Raw genomic sequence first — 17,785 nt, forward strand, 5'->3', positions numbered from 1 at the left:
CTGGCAGACTCAAACTGTGCTTTCACGCTATAGCGGCACTTAGCCAGAGACAGACACACTCAGCGGATATCATGATTATTCAGTGTTCATATATCTGTCATATCTCATATATCTGTCATATCTTAGTCATATATCTGTCATATCTTAGTCATATCTCACTCATATCTCAGTCATATATCTCAGTCATATCTCACTCATATCTCAGTCATATATCTGTCATATCTCAGTCATATATCTGTCATATCTCAGTCATATCTCAGTCATATCTCAGTCATATATCTGTCATATCTCAGTCATATATCTGTCATATCTCAGTCATATCTCACTCATATCTCAGTCATATATCTGTCATATCTCAGTCATATCTCACTCATATCTCAGTCATATATCTGTCATATCTCAGTCATATCTCACTCATATCTCAGTCATATATCTGTCATATCTCAGTCATATCTCAGTCATATCTCACTCATCTCTGACATATCTCATATCTCAGTCATATCTCTGTCATATCTCACTCATCTCTGACATATCTCATATCTCAGTCATATCTCAGTCATATCTCTGTCATATCTCTGTCATATCTCAGTTACATCTCTGTCATATCTCAGTCATATCTCTGTCATATCTCTGTCATATCTCAGTCATATCTCACTCATCTCTGACATATCTCATATCTCAGTCATATCTCAGGCATATCTCTGTCATATCTCAGTCACATCTCTGTCATATCTCACTCATCTCTGACATATCTCATATCTCAGTCATATCTCAGTCATATCTCAGTCATATCTCAGTCATATCTCGTTCAGGGTCCAGTTGAGCCGTAGATTACGGTCGACTGATTGAACACTGAACAGATGAGCCGATCGCCGTGACGGGCCGTCTGTGGGTCGCACTCGTTCATCAGTCTGAGTCTGGAGACAGGAAGGGTTCGTCGAATAATCTCTGGCAGAGAGGAAATCAAACTGACTTTGGCTGACTAAAAATAATAATTCTTTCTTTCTTTTTCTCTCTCTCTGACACAGATGCTTTATTTATCGGATATTTTTTCGTTTAGTTACTCGTGATGAGCCGTTTTGCTTCATTTCACACAGTGTAAAAGTGAGTCACTTCATGCGTTATTAATGTTTATGACCAAGTCAACTATTAAACCCTGTGTGTGTGTGTATGAATCCGCCTTTCATCTGGAATACACTTCCCACGAACCAACGTACGTCCGCTCATGAGAACACACACTGTCTGTGTCCCTGTGTTCGAAATGTCACCCGAAACGATTCATTTGTGTAATCGAATCAGAGTATGATGACATTAACATGCAGCCGCTGCTCATTTCCCGCAGATTCAGAGCTATTTTTAAAGCGTCTGACGTTTTCAGAGCTTGTTTGTCTGCCTGATTAACCTGTTTATGCATTTGTTTAAGTCAAGTCAGATGGCTTATATACATACAATCTTTTATATGCACGAATGATAAAGCGTCTGACCATTTTTACTCCTCCTCATCATGAATTTGCAGCACAAACAAACAGCCTGCACGAAAACATTTGTTATTATTGAATTGAATTGATTATTATTATTATTAAAACTAGGTTATTGAGATGATTAAATACATAAACAGACATTATTTCAGAGAAATTGAGAACTGAACGTCTGTAATTCAATTATTCAGTATTAATGAATCCTGTGAGCTGAGATGGTGGGTGGGGTTATATATGGGCTATGCAGATGAGGTGGGTGTGGCTATGCAGATGAGGTCATGTGGGTAAGAAGACCCTTCTAGTTGCTCAGTTTTTTCCTTTGTGATAAAGAATTAATGCAATCTTTTGTCAGAATTGAGGAACAAATCAGAACTGAGATGTGTGACACTCATAGACCATTCATTAAAATGTTATTAAATATATTTAATATGCTTTGTTACCGATATATGGTTTTATATGGGAGCGCCGGCCATTTGTCCCATTGTAAAACTAGCAAAAGTGATGGTAAACGCTTCAGATCATGCGCTTAGATCGGCTCTTAGTGTGCGACTCAAGGATCTGGTGTCCGTGTGTGTGCTGTGGAAAGGGTTTGATGTTTGAGTGTGTGTTCGGGGTCTGAATGATGTGATTCTTCCGATGAACATGGTCACAGCGCCGTGTTTCTGCAGGTCGTTTTCCAACCGCAGACGCTGTTTTGGCTCTCATGGGTTTAAAGTAAGTAGTTCACCTCAAACCTCATTGTTTACTCGCTCACATCTGGGAGAATGATTGGTTTTAAAGTGACAGATGCTGAGCATATAATCTGGTCTCAGATCTGTCAAATATACAGGTGTTAACCTTGAGCTAAAAAACAGACGGACGTTTTCTCAAAGCAACAGGAGGAAATACTTCAGACACACTGACACTATCAGGTGTGTGTGTTGCATCTCTGTGCTTTTATTAGACACTGTTATTTTAGTTCATGTGGTCCAAAACAAGGAAATGATTCATTTAGTAAATGATTTACATTACATAAAAAAACGGAACAACAACAAAAAAACATGTTTTTTATGAGGGAACATGTAAAGCAATGCTGTGTGTTTGAATTAATGCTCTTGTTGGTATTTTTGTCCAGCTGAGATCTCGTGAAGAGCTTATAAAGTGTGTGAAGGTGTCTAAAGAGTGACAGGAATCCCTCACACACACACACACACACACACACACTGCTGTAAAATGTCGCCTGTATGGACCTGTGATGGGCAATGAGACTGAGATGTCTATCTCGTGACATCACGTGCTGTTTATGGTTAGTTTGCTTTCTAATAATTGTGACTGAAATTAATGATTTGAATCACCATTCTGAACGAGTATATATTGTATATATATATACACATAATGCCATGAGAATTATTTAGATATTTTTATCCCTTTGGTTGTGGTTCCACTTTAATGTATTTGCTTACAGTTCAATAAACAAGAAGTTAAAGTTAAAGTCCCCCTGTGGTGAAAATCCAGTTTATGTGTGTATGGTGTTTTTAATACGCTTAACCCTTATGCTGCATTAGGGACATTTTTGGTCTTTTGCAGTTTATTTTCTTTGACCATTTTGGCTGTTTTAATGCAAATGGTATGAAATTTGGCAAAATTGTGACTTTTTGGATACATGTAAAAAATGTGATCCCATTTTGCAAAATATGTATAACACACACTGTGTAGATCAAATAGTAACACTCAGCACCATAAAGACCAAAAAATGGCCCATTGAAACCCATTAAAAATCCGAGGCTGTCAGTAATACATGAAACATGATTTTTGCACAAACATCCTTTCATTTTGAAGCAAACGCATTATATTTGCATCATATAGTGTATTTCACCAGATGACGTCACTACATATTTATTCCCTATGGGTGGAAATGCACCTTATTTTAGGCAATAGGCAATGTTTAATAGGTGGCCATTTTTGGTCTCTAACGCGCTAAGTGGGATTTTTTGCAAAGTGGGACTGTGATAATCCAAATCTAAAGTTTTCTCTTTGCATTTAGTTTATTGAAAATAATTGAATTTTTGTGTTTTTTCCTCTTATACAAATCGATGGTTTCGCAAACAAAACTGGTAATTAAAGGGTTAAAATCCTGAAATTGAATACATTTTTGGTAGTTATGATGAGGACTGATGCTGGTTAAAAGATTTAACTTGGTAAAAGTGGAAAATAATAATAATATATAATATTTTAGGCAATGTTTAATATGTGGCCATTTTTGGTCCTTAATGCACTCAACGGTGTTAAAAATCTAATGCAGCACAAGGGTTAAACCATGCGTAAGTTCATACGTGGACTGAGTATTTCCTCCTTAAAACCAAAGACAGTCTCAAAAACACACTTTCTGACGTCACAAACCACCTTGTAACCAATCAGATCAACGTGTGATCGTCAACCAGTGGGGTGAGAGGAGCATATTTGCATATTCATGGCCCTGCGCATACTAAATGAGGGAAGGGTGTCGAGTTACATTCAAGATATTTTTTTAGAAGCTTAAATTTTGAAGGGATTATTAAGTACAGGACTTTAATGTCAAGCAGCAGGAAATGTTTTGTATGGCTTTAGTCCAGTTTCAGTTCACTATAATGACCCTCGCTGAGACTGAATCAGTGGGACGTTCTTCACGTTCTTGATGTGAATGTGAGCCGAAGGCATCGAGGTGCCCGTCCTGTAACCGTTCGACTGTTGATCTCTGTGGTCGAAGCATTCGGGAGTTTTGCAAAACAGAAAATGGAAAGAGAGTTTGATGCCTGCAAAAATATGCAGATGCACGTGTGGTTTCAGCGTCACATGCTTCTGTCACTGCACTCGATCTGTTTAATGTTTTATTCTGAAACGTTAAATCACATGATCGAAGTCAAAATTAATGGTTGTTCTTCATTAATATGACGGACTGAGTGACTATCAACTATTGGCTGATAGCAGAATAATCTCAGTCACTGTACGATGTGATCGATTGACGCATTCGGAGACGTTCTTAATGAAAGGTTTTGTTCACTTTTATTTATCTTTACTACTCTAGATACATGACGTCGGTAAGATTTTTTTAAGAATCTCAAATGCTTAGAAAGTCATTTATTTGATCATAAATACAGTAATACAGTGTAATATTCCTCCAGTGTAAATCATCTGTTCTCTTTTGAATATACAGTAAAGTGTCATTTATCATCATTACTCCATTCTTCCATGTCACATGACCCTTCACAAATCACTCTAATATTATTATTTGACATTTTTTATTAAAGAGGAATAGCCCCTTGAGATGAGCCATCTCGTTTTCGAGGGGGTCCTCGATTCTAGATTCAAATAAAACAAAAAAACTGACCTTACAGCAGCTGGAATTTAACATAACAAATAGCAAAAAGCCAAAAAACAAAAACAAAAAACAAATACAAAAGAAAAAAAAAAATGCAATGCAGTAGTGCTATACAGCTAAATATATAAACCAAAACAAAACAAGACAGTCATTCATGCAAGACTCCCAAAAGGTGACACACTCCTCCCTAAACAGAGTAAACCATATCATTTCATTTGTACCAAGACAACATCAAAATACAGACAAAAACTATATATGTACCATGCCAAGAAAAAAAAAAAAAAAAAAAGTTACAATGAGAAATAAATATAATAAAATAAAATAATGCTAATCAAAAGCAATTGCATGTATTCTGGAGATGTTGAGCTAAATGACTTTTAAATATTAGGATCTGATGATCAAATTACATTTATGATTATTACAAATGTTGAAATCAGTCGTGCTGATTAATGTTTTCTTTCTCAGGATTTTTTGATTTATAGAACAGCATTTATTTGAAACAGAAATCTTGTAAAACATTATAAATGAAAGAGAGAGAGAGAGAGTGTGATGGGTAGGGTTTAGAGCCCGACCGATAAAGGATTTTGAAGGCCGATACCGATACAAATATTTTTGGGTTTTAAAATCCGATATTCCGATATATATCGGCCGATATTTTATTTATTTATTTATTTTTTGTCATGCTTATTTGAGTTTAGAGAACTGATGGGGATGATCTTTTAATTGTTATTCAAGCAATGTATGTCTCGTGACCAACTCAACGAGTGTTGCCGACAGGAACGGTGTAGAGCGCCCTCTGGTGGACAAACTATACTACTCCAACACTCATGACATGGTTCAAGCGCGTTGCGTCTGTTTTTATTTTATTTTTGAAATATTCATTTATCCGCCATTATAACTGCGGATACCGATAGTTCGGAAAATGCCTAATATCGGCCGATAACATCGGTCTACCGATATATCGGTCTGGCTCTAGTAGGGTTAGTGTGTGTGTAAGGGGACAGAATATACAGTTTGTACTGTATAAAAAACATTACGTCCACCGAGAGTCCTCACAAGGATAGTAAACTAGGTGTGTGTGTGTGTGTGTGTGTAATTTTCCATTTTTTTTCATTACGTGTTTTGTTTTTAATTTTAAAACTGCTTTATTGAGTTGTATGTGGCGTGTGTGTCGTCTCTCCCGCAGGACAACGGCTCGGAGACTCACCGCATCGCTCCGTCTCCCGTCGTCCACGTCCGAGGGTTGTGTGAGTCGGTGGTGGAGGCTGATCTGGTCGAGTCCTTGGAGAAGTTCGGAAACATCTGGTAAAATGATGGTTTATTTCTCATGGGCGGTTCGTACTGAATACTGGTGTTTCTTTTTGTCATAAGCGGATTGACGGCTCAATCGGACTAAATTCATTCAAACGATTCGTTCAAATGGACTGATTCATTCAGTGACGAAACACCGCTGTGTGTTTACTTTATTACTTATTACTCAACTTTATCATATGATACAAAAATACAATAGAATGGTATTTTAATAGAGTAAATCACTGAAAATTGATCATGTCAGATCACACATTATTAAAACAACAATTATGATATTATCGTAGACGATACACATATATTGCACATCCCTAGTTTGGCCTGAACTACATTAGAAAAGACACGGATCAAATGAAGATGAACAGGAAGTCTCTCTCTCTCTCTCTCTCCCACTCTGATCTTAAATCAAGGTCATATGAGTGTATTTATAGTCACTTTGAGCATCTCATGACTGCAGAATGCTGTGCTGTGCTCCTCCATTACACACATCTCTGCAGATTTGATTTGAGTCCTCCAGTATTCGCTTCTGGTTTGATGCCGTTAATAATATATAATAAAATAAACACTGCTGTTTATTTGTCTAATGCACTGATCATTAGTGATGCAGCGAAGGGAGTTCTCTACCGAAGCCAAAATATAAATGTTTTTACTCCAGTTTTTTTTGTTGAAATATTAATATATAAAAACTTGTTTTCATGACAATTATTCGAACATGCATTAAATTAATGAAGACAACAGTTTAAGTAAAATTAGCGAGTGACTAGCAGTGCAAAGATGGCATTTATTGTTTGCAATTTGTGATAAATTGAGAGAATTTGAAAACTGAGACTTCGTTTCATATCAAAAGTATCAAAGCCTATTGTGATTATTGGATAGACGGCGCTAGAAATAGTGTTTAGTGGAACATTATTTATTAGTGAAACATTGAAATCTCTGCCCTTCAAAATCATGTTGGAATTTTTTTTTTTCAGCCAAATATTTACAGTTGTGGAAAAATAAACTAAACTGATTCACAATACTAGAAGAAATAAAAAATTAAATGACATTAAAAACACATAACGAAATAAATAAACATTAAACTAAATGTAACATTATTAAAAATATCTAAATAACAACAAATTTGAAAGCTAAACTAAAACTGAAATAAATCAACCCTTGATTTGAAATGACAAAACACATAACGAAATGAACAAACATTATAATCAAGTGGAAAACAAATAATTGAACTTAAATAGCAATACTGAAAAAATAAAATAAACAAATGACAAAAGCACATGACTAAATTAACAAAAATTTTACTAAAATAAATGTGAAAACTAAATGCATAAAAGTAGAAGAAATTAAAATGAAAATAAAATTGAAATAAATTAAACAAATAGCAATATATATATAAAGATTAAAGAAATGAATTAAACATAGAAATATAAAAACATAAAATTACAGAAGCACAACAAAATTGCACTAAAATGAACATGAAAACTAAAGATAAAAACTAATAATAACAAAAAAAAGTAAATCTGAAATAAAGATAAATTAATATAAAAAAACAAAGTAATAAACATGCATAATGAAATCTGAGACGCAGCCTCCTCTCCTGTCCCGCAGTTACGTGATGATGATGCCGTTCAAGCGCCAGGCTCTGGTGGAGTTCGAGGAGGCTCAGAGTGCCGACCGCTGTGTGTCGTGCGGCTCCCAGGAGGCCGTGTACATCGCGGGCCAGCAGGCCTTCTTCAACTACTCCACCAGCAAACGCATCACGCGGCCCACCAACGCCGACGACCCCAACAGCGGCAACAAGGTCCTGCTGCTGTCCATCCAGAACCCGCTCTACCCCATCACTACGGTAAAACACTCACTGTTACAATAAAACACTTACTGTTACGGTAAAACACTTACTGTTACGGTAAAACACTTATCACTACGGTAAAACACTTACTGTTACGGTAAAACACTTACTGTTACAATAAAACACTTACTGTTACGGTAAAACACTACGGTAAAACACTTACTGTTACGGTAAAACACTTATCACTACGGTAAAACACTTACTGTTACAGTAAAACACTTACTGTTACAATAAAACACTTACTGTTACGGTAAAACACTACGGTAAAACACTTACTGTTACGGTAAAACACTTACTGTTACAATAAAACACTTACTGTTACGGTAAAACACTACGGTAAAACACTTACTGTTACGGTAAAACACTTACTGTTACGGTAAAACACTACGGTAAAACACTTACTGTTACGGTAAAACACTTACTGTTACGGTAAAACGGTAAAACACTTACTGTTGCGGTAAAACACTTACTGTTACGGTAAAACACTTACTGTTACGGTAAAACACTTACTGTTACGGTAAAACACTTACTGTTACAATAAAACACTTACTGTTACGGTAAAACACTACGGTAAAACACTTACTGTTACGGTAAAACACTTATCACTACGGTAAAACACTTACTGTTACGGTAAAACACTTACTGTTACAATAAAACACTTACTGTTACGGTAAAACACTACGGTAAAACACTTACTGTTACGGTAAAACACTTACTGTTACAATAAAACACTTACTGTTACGGTAAAACACTACGGTAAAACACTTACTGTTACGGTAAAACACTTACTGTTACGGTAAAACACTTACTGTTGCGGTAAAACACTTACTGTTACGGTAAAACACTTATCACTACGGTAACAGTTTTCACTGCGGTAAAACTTGTAATTTTATGCATGTCACATGACCCGCTCTGATTGGCTGTTCTGAACGGATTCTCCTCCTCTACTTGTAGGATGTTTTGTACACAGTCTGTAATCCAATCGGAAATGTGCTGCGGATCGTCATCTTTAAGAGGAACGGAATCCAGGCAATGGTGGAATATCCTTTGTTGTGTGTGTGTGTGTGTGTGTATGTGTGTGTGTGTTTGTTTTTGTGATTTATGTGGACAGAAAGCTGTATAATGACATGGGTATTACACTGGTATTACAATGTGAATGTGATTCATGAGTATAAGCACATTATTTCATTTTTTTTTTTAATAATCATGTTCAACAGTGGAATTTTCGGTGGAATAATAATACATTACCCATGATTCTGCAGAGAAATCTCCACCAATCAGAGAATTGAAACAATCAAATCACTCCAAAAAACCCTTTAGCTCCGCCCACTCCCGTGAAGCACTGCCAATGGTCTAATCGAGTCTCTATTAAATATTTGCATGCATAATTTGCGTATTTTTTTTCTCTTATTAATTAATTATTCTAATTAATAATTATTTTTATTTAAATATAATTTAATTTACAGTTGTTTTTTTATTTCTATATATATATATATTAAACCTAAATTAAATTATATTTATATAATTGTGAGCTGACATCACCTGTGAGTGTGTGTGTGTGTGTGTGTGTGTGTTTGAGGCTCTGTGTTTTATTCCTTGACGGCCGTCACGTTTGAGTCCATCCAGAACGCCCAGAAGGCCAAAGCTGCCCTGAACGGGGCCGACATCTACGCCGGCTGCTGCACGCTGAAAATCGAATACGCTCGGGTAAATGTGCAGCGTTCACACTCACACACACTCACTCACACACTCACTCACACACACACACCGCTGGAGCTAACACACATGCAGTGGCGTTGTGCTCTCTCATTCTAGCCCTCACGCCTCAACGTCATCAGAAACGACAACGACAGCTGGGATTACACCAAACCCTTCCTGCTGAGACGAGGTACGTGTGTGTGTGTGTGTGTGAGAGAGAGAGTGTGCTTGAGAGTGTGTGAGTGCACAAATGTGTGTATGTTTGTGTGTCACACCATTCAGATGAAATTAAACATTTTTAAAAGCGTAATATTTCTGTGAGCGTGGACGGAGCACCAGAGGGTTCAAATATATAATCTCAGTAATCTGGCAGTGTGTGTTCTTTATGTTCATCTCTCTGTGTTTCTCTGCTCATGTTCTCATGGTGAGTGTGTTATCAGTGTAAATGTGAGTGTATTTACAGGCTGTGTGTGTGTGTGTGTGTGTGTGTGTGTGTGTTGTAGAGCGCGGTAAAGGCCGACAGCGACAGGCCATCCTGGGAGAACATCCGTCCTCATACAATGACAACGGATACGGTCAGTCCTAATCAATCAATCAATCAATCAGTCAATCAGTCAGTAAGTCAGTCAATCAATCAATCAATCAATCAACCAAGCTCACGTCATCTGACATCCCAATCTGATTAATTACATATGAATTATATATTCATTATATATCACTCTTTCTCTAGTTCTTAATTCTATGGAGGTGTATTGCGTTCACTTGAAGAAAAAAAATCTACTCTGTTTTTCTGAATTAATGAGTTAATTTTTCATGAGAATTTTTTTCTCTGTTTTTCTGAATTAATTAAATTTTTCATGAGAAAAAAAGTTTTTGCTCTGTTTTTTCTGAATTAATTAGTTAATTCAGAAAAACAGAGCAAAAAAAAAATCCATGAAAAATTAACTCATTAATTCAGAAAAACAGAGTAGATTTTTTTTCTTCAAGTGAACGCAATACACCTCCGTATAATTCTGATTCACACTGTTTATTTTCCTTATATAAACCAACAACAACAAAAAATACAACAATATATATATATATTTTATATATATATTAATTTTTTTATTGCATTTTAATAAGAACAAAACATAATTTACATACAGAAGCACATATAACCAAACGCATTTTTAATCACAAAAAAATACATTTTACAGAATTTTCTTTTTACCTTTTTTTGTTTTACATTTGGATGTTGTTTCTAAATATATTTTAATATCAATTTCAACAGACACCAGTGATTAACTCTGTGTGTGTGTGTGTGTGTGTGTGTGTGTGCAGGCTCGCACTGCCCCCTGCTGCCTCTGCCCAGTAATAACCGCTTCAAGCGAGTCTCTCATCATGACGTCCCCGAGGTGGTGTCGTATCCGCTTCCTCAGAGCTCCGCCTCCTACATGAGCCACGCCTCCAGCGCTGTTGCCATGGTGAGCGGCCTGCATCCCAACAAGATGAACTGCACTCGCATCTTCAACCTCTTCTGTCTCTATGGCAACATCGAGAAGGTGAAGCGCTCAGTATAACGAAGACTTGAAATTTCACTCTGATCAAAGAAAATATTCAGTCGATAATGTTACTAAATATTATTTAAAAACCCTAACTGTGTGTGTGTGTGTGCAGGTGAAGTTCATGAAGAGCGTCCCGGGCACAGCTCTTGTGGAGATGGGTGATGAGTATGCGGTGGATAGAGCGATCACACACCTCAACAGCATCAAGGTCTTCAGCAAACGGCTCAACGTCTGGTGAGGAAACACAACGTCTGTGATCCGCAGTCGGGTGTGTATGACATGCAGACTGATATATCTGTTGCTCTGGTGTGTGTGTGTGTGTGTCAGCGTGTCGAAGCAGCACGCTGTGATCCCCAGTCAGGTGTTTGAGTTGGACGACGGATCCAGCAGCTACAAAGACTTCGCCATGACCCGCAACAACCGCTTCACCAGCGCCGGACAGGCGTCCAAGAACATCATCCAGCCTCCGTCCTGCGTCCTCCACTTCTACAACGTCCCGCCCTGCGTCAGCGAGGAGGACCTGCAGCGGGTGAGTCTCACACACACACACAGGCTCTTGAAGCTCCGCCCTCTGTGCCGGGAGCAGCAGCTCATTTGCATTTAAAGGGACACACACGAAACAACACATTTTTATTGACCCTCAAAAAACATGCTGTAAAAATATCTGTGGGGTATTTGAGCTGAAACTCCACACACACACACACACACACACACACACACACACACACACTCTGGGGACATCAGAGACTTATTTTATATCCTGTAAAAATGGCCATTATACCTTTAATTCTGACTTTTTAAGACATTTTAATGTCAGAATTTCTAGTTAATTTGGTAACACTTTACAATAAGGTTCATTAGTTAACTACATTACTTAACATGTACAATATGTGAACAATACTTCTTCAGCATTTATTAATCTTAGTTAATATTAATTCCAACATTTACTAATACGTTATTAAAATCAAAGGTTGTATTAGTTAATGGACTGTGAACTAACATGAACACACAATGAACAGCTGTATTTGTATTAACTAACATTAACGAAGATTAATAAACACTGTAACTAATGCATTGCTCATCATTAGTTTATGTTAGTTAATGCATTTACTAATGTTAACTAATGAACCTTATTGTAAAGTGTTACCGTTCATTTAAACTATTTAAGTCATAATTTCGATTTTTAATCTCATAAATATGAATTACCAAAGCAAGAATACATTTTTTTCTTATGTGGCAGAAATGAATTAATCAGGGCGTAAACAAGCTTGACTTCAGCAGTTTCTATGTTAATTCATTATCTGAAAGGTTCAGGTGATTTTTACCCAATTTTGCAGACAAATTGTCCCCGGAGATAAAGGGCGTCCTCATTTCTAACAGTGGAATAAACTAAAGTAAACAATGTTTTTTAGTTTTTCCTGTTAGGGTTAGATTACAGTATTCATAACTTCGCCAGTGTCTGTTCTACTGTAACCAGTGTTGGGTAAGTTACTCTAAAAAAGTAATGAATTACTAGTTACTAATTACCTCTTCAACAGTGTAATTAGATTACTGTACTAATTACTCTCTCTAAAAAGTATTTAATTACTTTCAAAATCCCATATCAATCTCAACCAGCTGAATAATACAAGGATAGACATGAATCTGTTTTAATTCTTTCAAATAAATACTATAAAATTGCATGAATTATCCTTAAACTGACCAAGGTGGAGAAGGTTACATTATAAAAACATACTTTAACATCAGACAATATATTTAGATGTTAAACCCACTATTGTTTTATGTCTGATCTCATGAATACATATTTTACAATAATTCATACGAATTTGTACGAGTGCGGTCGTAATATTTAGACACCTCATGAAATGCAAATGAATTGCTGATCCATACACAGTATTTACCTCAATTACATCAGAAGTAACTGTAATTAAATTACAGATAAATGAAGAGTAATCCCTTACTTTACATTTTCAAGGGAAAAGTAATTGAATTACAGTAACTAATTACTTACTAATTAGTTACACCCAACACTGACTGTAACACACTGATTTTCTTCTGTTGTTTTGCAGTTATGCACAGAACACGACGTCCCAGGATTCATCAAATACAAAGTGTTTGACGCCAAACGTGAGTCTTGAGTTCTCATTGATTTATGATTCATGTTTGAGTTTTCATTAACCATAGACACTGTTCAATTATTTCACAAATATCCAGATTTGTAAATGTTTTTCATGGTTATACGGGCGTTAAGGCAACATTCCACAAGATGATGTAATGGAACGTTCACGGTGTTTAAACTTTTTGAACATTCCGATATAATGTTGTCATCACTTCTTAGGACATATTTTTGTTAGCTGGTTTTACGACGTAGATAATTGGCTGTGAAACGGGTCCATTGGTGAATTGTGCAACATTAATATAGTTATTGTTCTTTATTACTGCTTTGAAACTGTGCCGTTTGAATCCACAGCCAGTTCAAAGACCATCTCTGGTTTGCTGGAGTTCGACAGTAAAACTCACGCCGTGGAGGTTCTGACGGTTCTCAATCATTATCAGATCCGGATACCCAGTAAGCAAACACTCTCTCTGTTTACCCATCAGCCTCTGTTCTAGATCAAGTCAGAAATCAACTAACGTCAACACTTCATTTGTGTTATGGCACATAATTCAAGTCCATGGTTGAATATTAGCATAAGATTTTTTTTATTATTATTATTAAAAAGACTGGGAACTCAGAAATACAAAAGTTTTACAATAAAAATATAAAAGTTATTTTACTTTTTTTTATTTAATCATAAACTCAAGTTAATTTTGTATTTTTCTAAGAATTCATTCTTTTTTGCATCTCAAGTAAATGTATCTTGATTTAAGCATAAAAAAGACAATTTTTTTTTATTTTTTTTTATTATTATTAAAAAGACTGGGAACTCAGAAATACAGATATTTAGTTTTGTATATTTACTTAATATAAAAATTAATTATGGCATCAGCAAAATAACTCATTGGGTTATGGTTGCCACAACTAAAAAATAAAACATTCGTCCAGAAAAATCTAACGGTCACTGATAGATCTCAGTCTCCTATTAAATATATTTGAACATTCCTCATTATAATAATTAATGCGCAGAATAAAGGGGCGGGGCCTGGTTGAGTTAGTTAGTAGTGTGTTAAACTGGCGGTTATGGAATTTCCCAAACACACCCGAAGCTCTCGACCAATCACAACACACTGCTCCAGCCGACCAGCCGACCAATCAGAGCACAGTGTGCTTTTCAGGAGGAGGGGCAGGAAGTAAACAGAGCGTTACTGACAGACTGGGAAGAGAGGAGCCGCAACAATGAGGAGAATAATCAACATTCAACTTCTAGAAGAGCCTGAAACTACAGTTCACAGTTGAACCGTGTGTGGTGTAGATTGAGGATGTGAGATTAAGCATGACATGCTTTAACTGTGTCAGTAATCTGTGGTTTGGTTGTTTTTCAGATGGTTCGAACCCGTACACGCTGAAGCTGTGCTTCTCCACCTCCTCACATCTCTGAGCCGGAGCGTCTCCATCACGTTTCTGTCCTTATCTGTAAATCAAACATGGAAACTGACACACACACGCACGCACACACACTCTCTGGATGTAAACAATTATGATGTCACTGACGGCGGGACCACGGCAAACACAAGGAAGAGCCAATGAACGATTAATTATTCAATTTATGGCGTTTTTCCTCGTCTGTTCTGACATTCGATAAACACGGCGTGAACTGAAACACTGAATGAATGGATGAATGAAGAGCTGAACTGACGTGTGCATGACACTGAGAACATGGACCTCGTGTGGTTTATTATTTATGTGTACAGAAGCAGGGTTTACTAGAGACTGAAGGATCGCCTGCTGGGTTAGCCGCTTAGCTAGTCACATGACCTGTAGTCTGTCTGTGCGTTTGTTGTAGTTCTGGGTTTGGTTAGATGACTGTGAGATGCTTTGATCAATGTCCGTGTTATAGATCGACTGCAGCCCTGATCCAAACACACGATCATCACGTGACGCTCAGGGTTTCATACGTGTGGACCTTCATTGGTGGTTCTCCAAGCAGATCTTTTTCACCGTTACTGATCCTGTAGTTTGATCTCGTTGCAGTTTTTGCTCAACCGTCAGCGATGATAAATTACGTTTCCATTGAAAACGGCGAAAAATAGAAATAAAATAAAACTAAATAAAATAATATATTTCATATCTTGAATATGTAAATACAAAAAAATTTGAATATCTTGCAAAAGTGCATTTATTTCATTAATTCAACTTAAAAGGTGAAACTAATATATTATATAGACTCATTACATGCAAAGTGAGATATTTCATGTTTTTATTTCTTATAATTTTCATGATTATGGGTTATAGCTTTCACAAAATTAGATTGTGAAAAGGTTTTCATAAGCTGTGATCCATAATCATCACAATTATAACAAATAAAGGCTTGCAATATCTCACTTTGCATGTAATGAGTCTATATAATATATTAGTTTCACCTTTTAAGTTGATCGAATTACTGAAATAAATGAACTTTTGCACCATATTCTCATTTTTCGAGTTTCACCTGTAAAGGAATTGTATTTAAAATTAACAATGGGCAATAAATAAATACTAATACAACAAATTAAATTAATTTAAAATTATTTTAATTTTATTTATTTATTTTAAATTAAATTTAAATTAATTTAATTTGTTTTAATATTTTCTAAATGCAATTTATGTGTTGATTGGGTTTCATCTGCACTACAATCCAGTCAGTTATTCATGTAATTTTTTTTTAGAATATAAACGAGTGTAAATGTCATCATCATCATGGGGATGCTGAAGTCAGATAAAAAATAAAACGGCATTTCATCCGTCTGCTCGTCTTATTCCCGATCGGAGGCGTTAGTACTAACTAGTTCCCATCCAACAAAAATACCTTCTAAGAATGCTTCGTTAACATTAAGTTACGAAAAAATGAATTCTGAATGTTCTCTGAAAACATCCGGTTTTAAAATGTGGAGGGAACGTTGCATTTTATCATTCTGCAAACATTATGAAATATTACTTTTGAATGTTCTCTGAAACTAGTAACATTTTAAAAAATGTTAGATGAACTAAGAAAGAAAAAACGTTCCATTAACAATGTATAAATAATGGTTTTGCAAGGTTTCTTTAAAAGTCTTAATTCACTCTTACACAATTAAAGGCCTTAAAAAGTCTTAAATCAGAGCAGAAACTCATAAACATTACATGCATTGCAAAAATGATGTTGTTCCTCCGTATTTTTGTCCTGTTTTCCTATACATCTTTAAATCAAGATTTCCATGAGATGCAAATGTAAAATGAAGCTAAATAACATAAGTGAGGTTATCCATAAAACAAGAACAGATATCTGTCGGTGAGTTATTAATCGTTATTTTATTTTACTTTTTTTTATTTAATCATAAACTCAAGTTAATTTTGTATTTTTCTAAGAATTCATTTTTTTTTTTTGCATCTCAAGTAAATGTATCTTGATTTAAGCATAAAAAATACAAAAATCATCACTTTTTTTGTACTGCAATCAGAAGGTACAGTAAAAATGATTTCCATATTTTAGTGGTTGGCAGTAGAGCGATACAAGCTACGTTTTGTGTTTAAAAACAAATTTAAAAAAAGCGATGGATATCAATTGGAAGTTGCATATTGGTGTATTGTGTTCCCTTCCAATTATTCCATTACCTGGTCTTCAAAAGGCCTTACATTAAACTTCATAAAACCAGCAGAAACCCTGTTTTGTGTTTACGTTTTGAACATTATTAAAGACAATGCTCCATTAATGTTACTGGAAGAACGATTGCTCATTTGCACCTTCACAACCCTGGGTTTTACAGTCAGATCTGTGTGTCGGCTCTTCAGCGGCTGCAGCGAGAGGATCAGGATGATATTATTGTTAGTTCATGTGTGTAACTGACACATCAACACATCAGCAGTTCACTGTGAGCATGTGCAGTCATTAAACATCTGCAGGTCCACACGGCTGTGTGTCATTCATCAGGTCAAATGAGTTAGAATCAGTGTGTGTAATGGGGTTTAACAGATTAACGTGGTTGAGTTTCAGTAATATCTGGGAAATTATTCGTCTCACTCTCCTCATGACCAGGCATCTGCAGTTTGGAGGCCTGTTTTACTGTACACAAACAGTTGGACGCCCACATGAAACGATGGAAAAAATTTAATTAGGGATGAACTGATATTCAAATTTTGGCCGATAACCGATAATCCCTTTATATTTGAAAGCCGATAACCGATAATTGGATACAACCGGTACAAATTTTGAGAGCCATGTCCTAAAACACACAATTATAATGTTCAAATTATTAATTTATTCACAGATTTTGTGCTATGTATTTACTGTATTTTCCTTTTTGAAGTGATTCCAATCATATTTCAAGCAATTCAAAACCATGCGCATTTGAAGACTCTCAGCTGAAGGAAATTATACATTTTTATCGGCTTTAATATATCGGCCACATTTTCTTATCAGGCCGATAACGATAACGGTACAAATTAACATATATCGGC

At 35.9% G+C, this 17,785-nt stretch overlaps 1 protein-coding gene across 1 annotated transcript in view; it reads left to right on the top strand.

Moving 5' to 3' along the window:
* Nucleotides 1–17,235, top strand: part of hnrnpll (heterogeneous nuclear ribonucleoprotein L like) — a 26,410-nt gene extending 9,175 nt beyond the window's left edge. Inside the window, exons 2-13 of the mRNA XM_089124858.1 lie at nt 6,002–6,120; nt 7,729–7,966; nt 8,924–9,009; nt 9,580–9,676; nt 9,785–9,857; nt 10,171–10,242; nt 10,988–11,208; nt 11,324–11,445; nt 11,539–11,740; nt 13,281–13,338; nt 13,682–13,780; nt 14,695–17,235. Of these exons, the coding sequence (XP_088980984.1) occupies nt 6,002–6,120; nt 7,729–7,966; nt 8,924–9,009; nt 9,580–9,676; nt 9,785–9,857; nt 10,171–10,242; nt 10,988–11,208; nt 11,324–11,445; nt 11,539–11,740; nt 13,281–13,338; nt 13,682–13,780; nt 14,695–14,750 (1,443 nt within the window). The 3' untranslated portion in view covers nt 14,751–17,235. The remainder of the gene's footprint in view (nt 1–6,001; nt 6,121–7,728; nt 7,967–8,923; nt 9,010–9,579; nt 9,677–9,784; nt 9,858–10,170; nt 10,243–10,987; nt 11,209–11,323; nt 11,446–11,538; nt 11,741–13,280; nt 13,339–13,681; nt 13,781–14,694) is intronic.
* The last annotated feature ends 550 nt before the right edge of the window (nt 17,236–17,785 follow it).

Source organism: Pimephales promelas, chromosome 21 (assembly GCF_988280905.1).
Source record: "Pimephales promelas chromosome 21, fPimPro1.hap1.1, whole genome shotgun sequence".
Taxonomy (NCBI): Eukaryota; Metazoa; Chordata; class Actinopteri; order Cypriniformes; family Leuciscidae; genus Pimephales; species Pimephales promelas.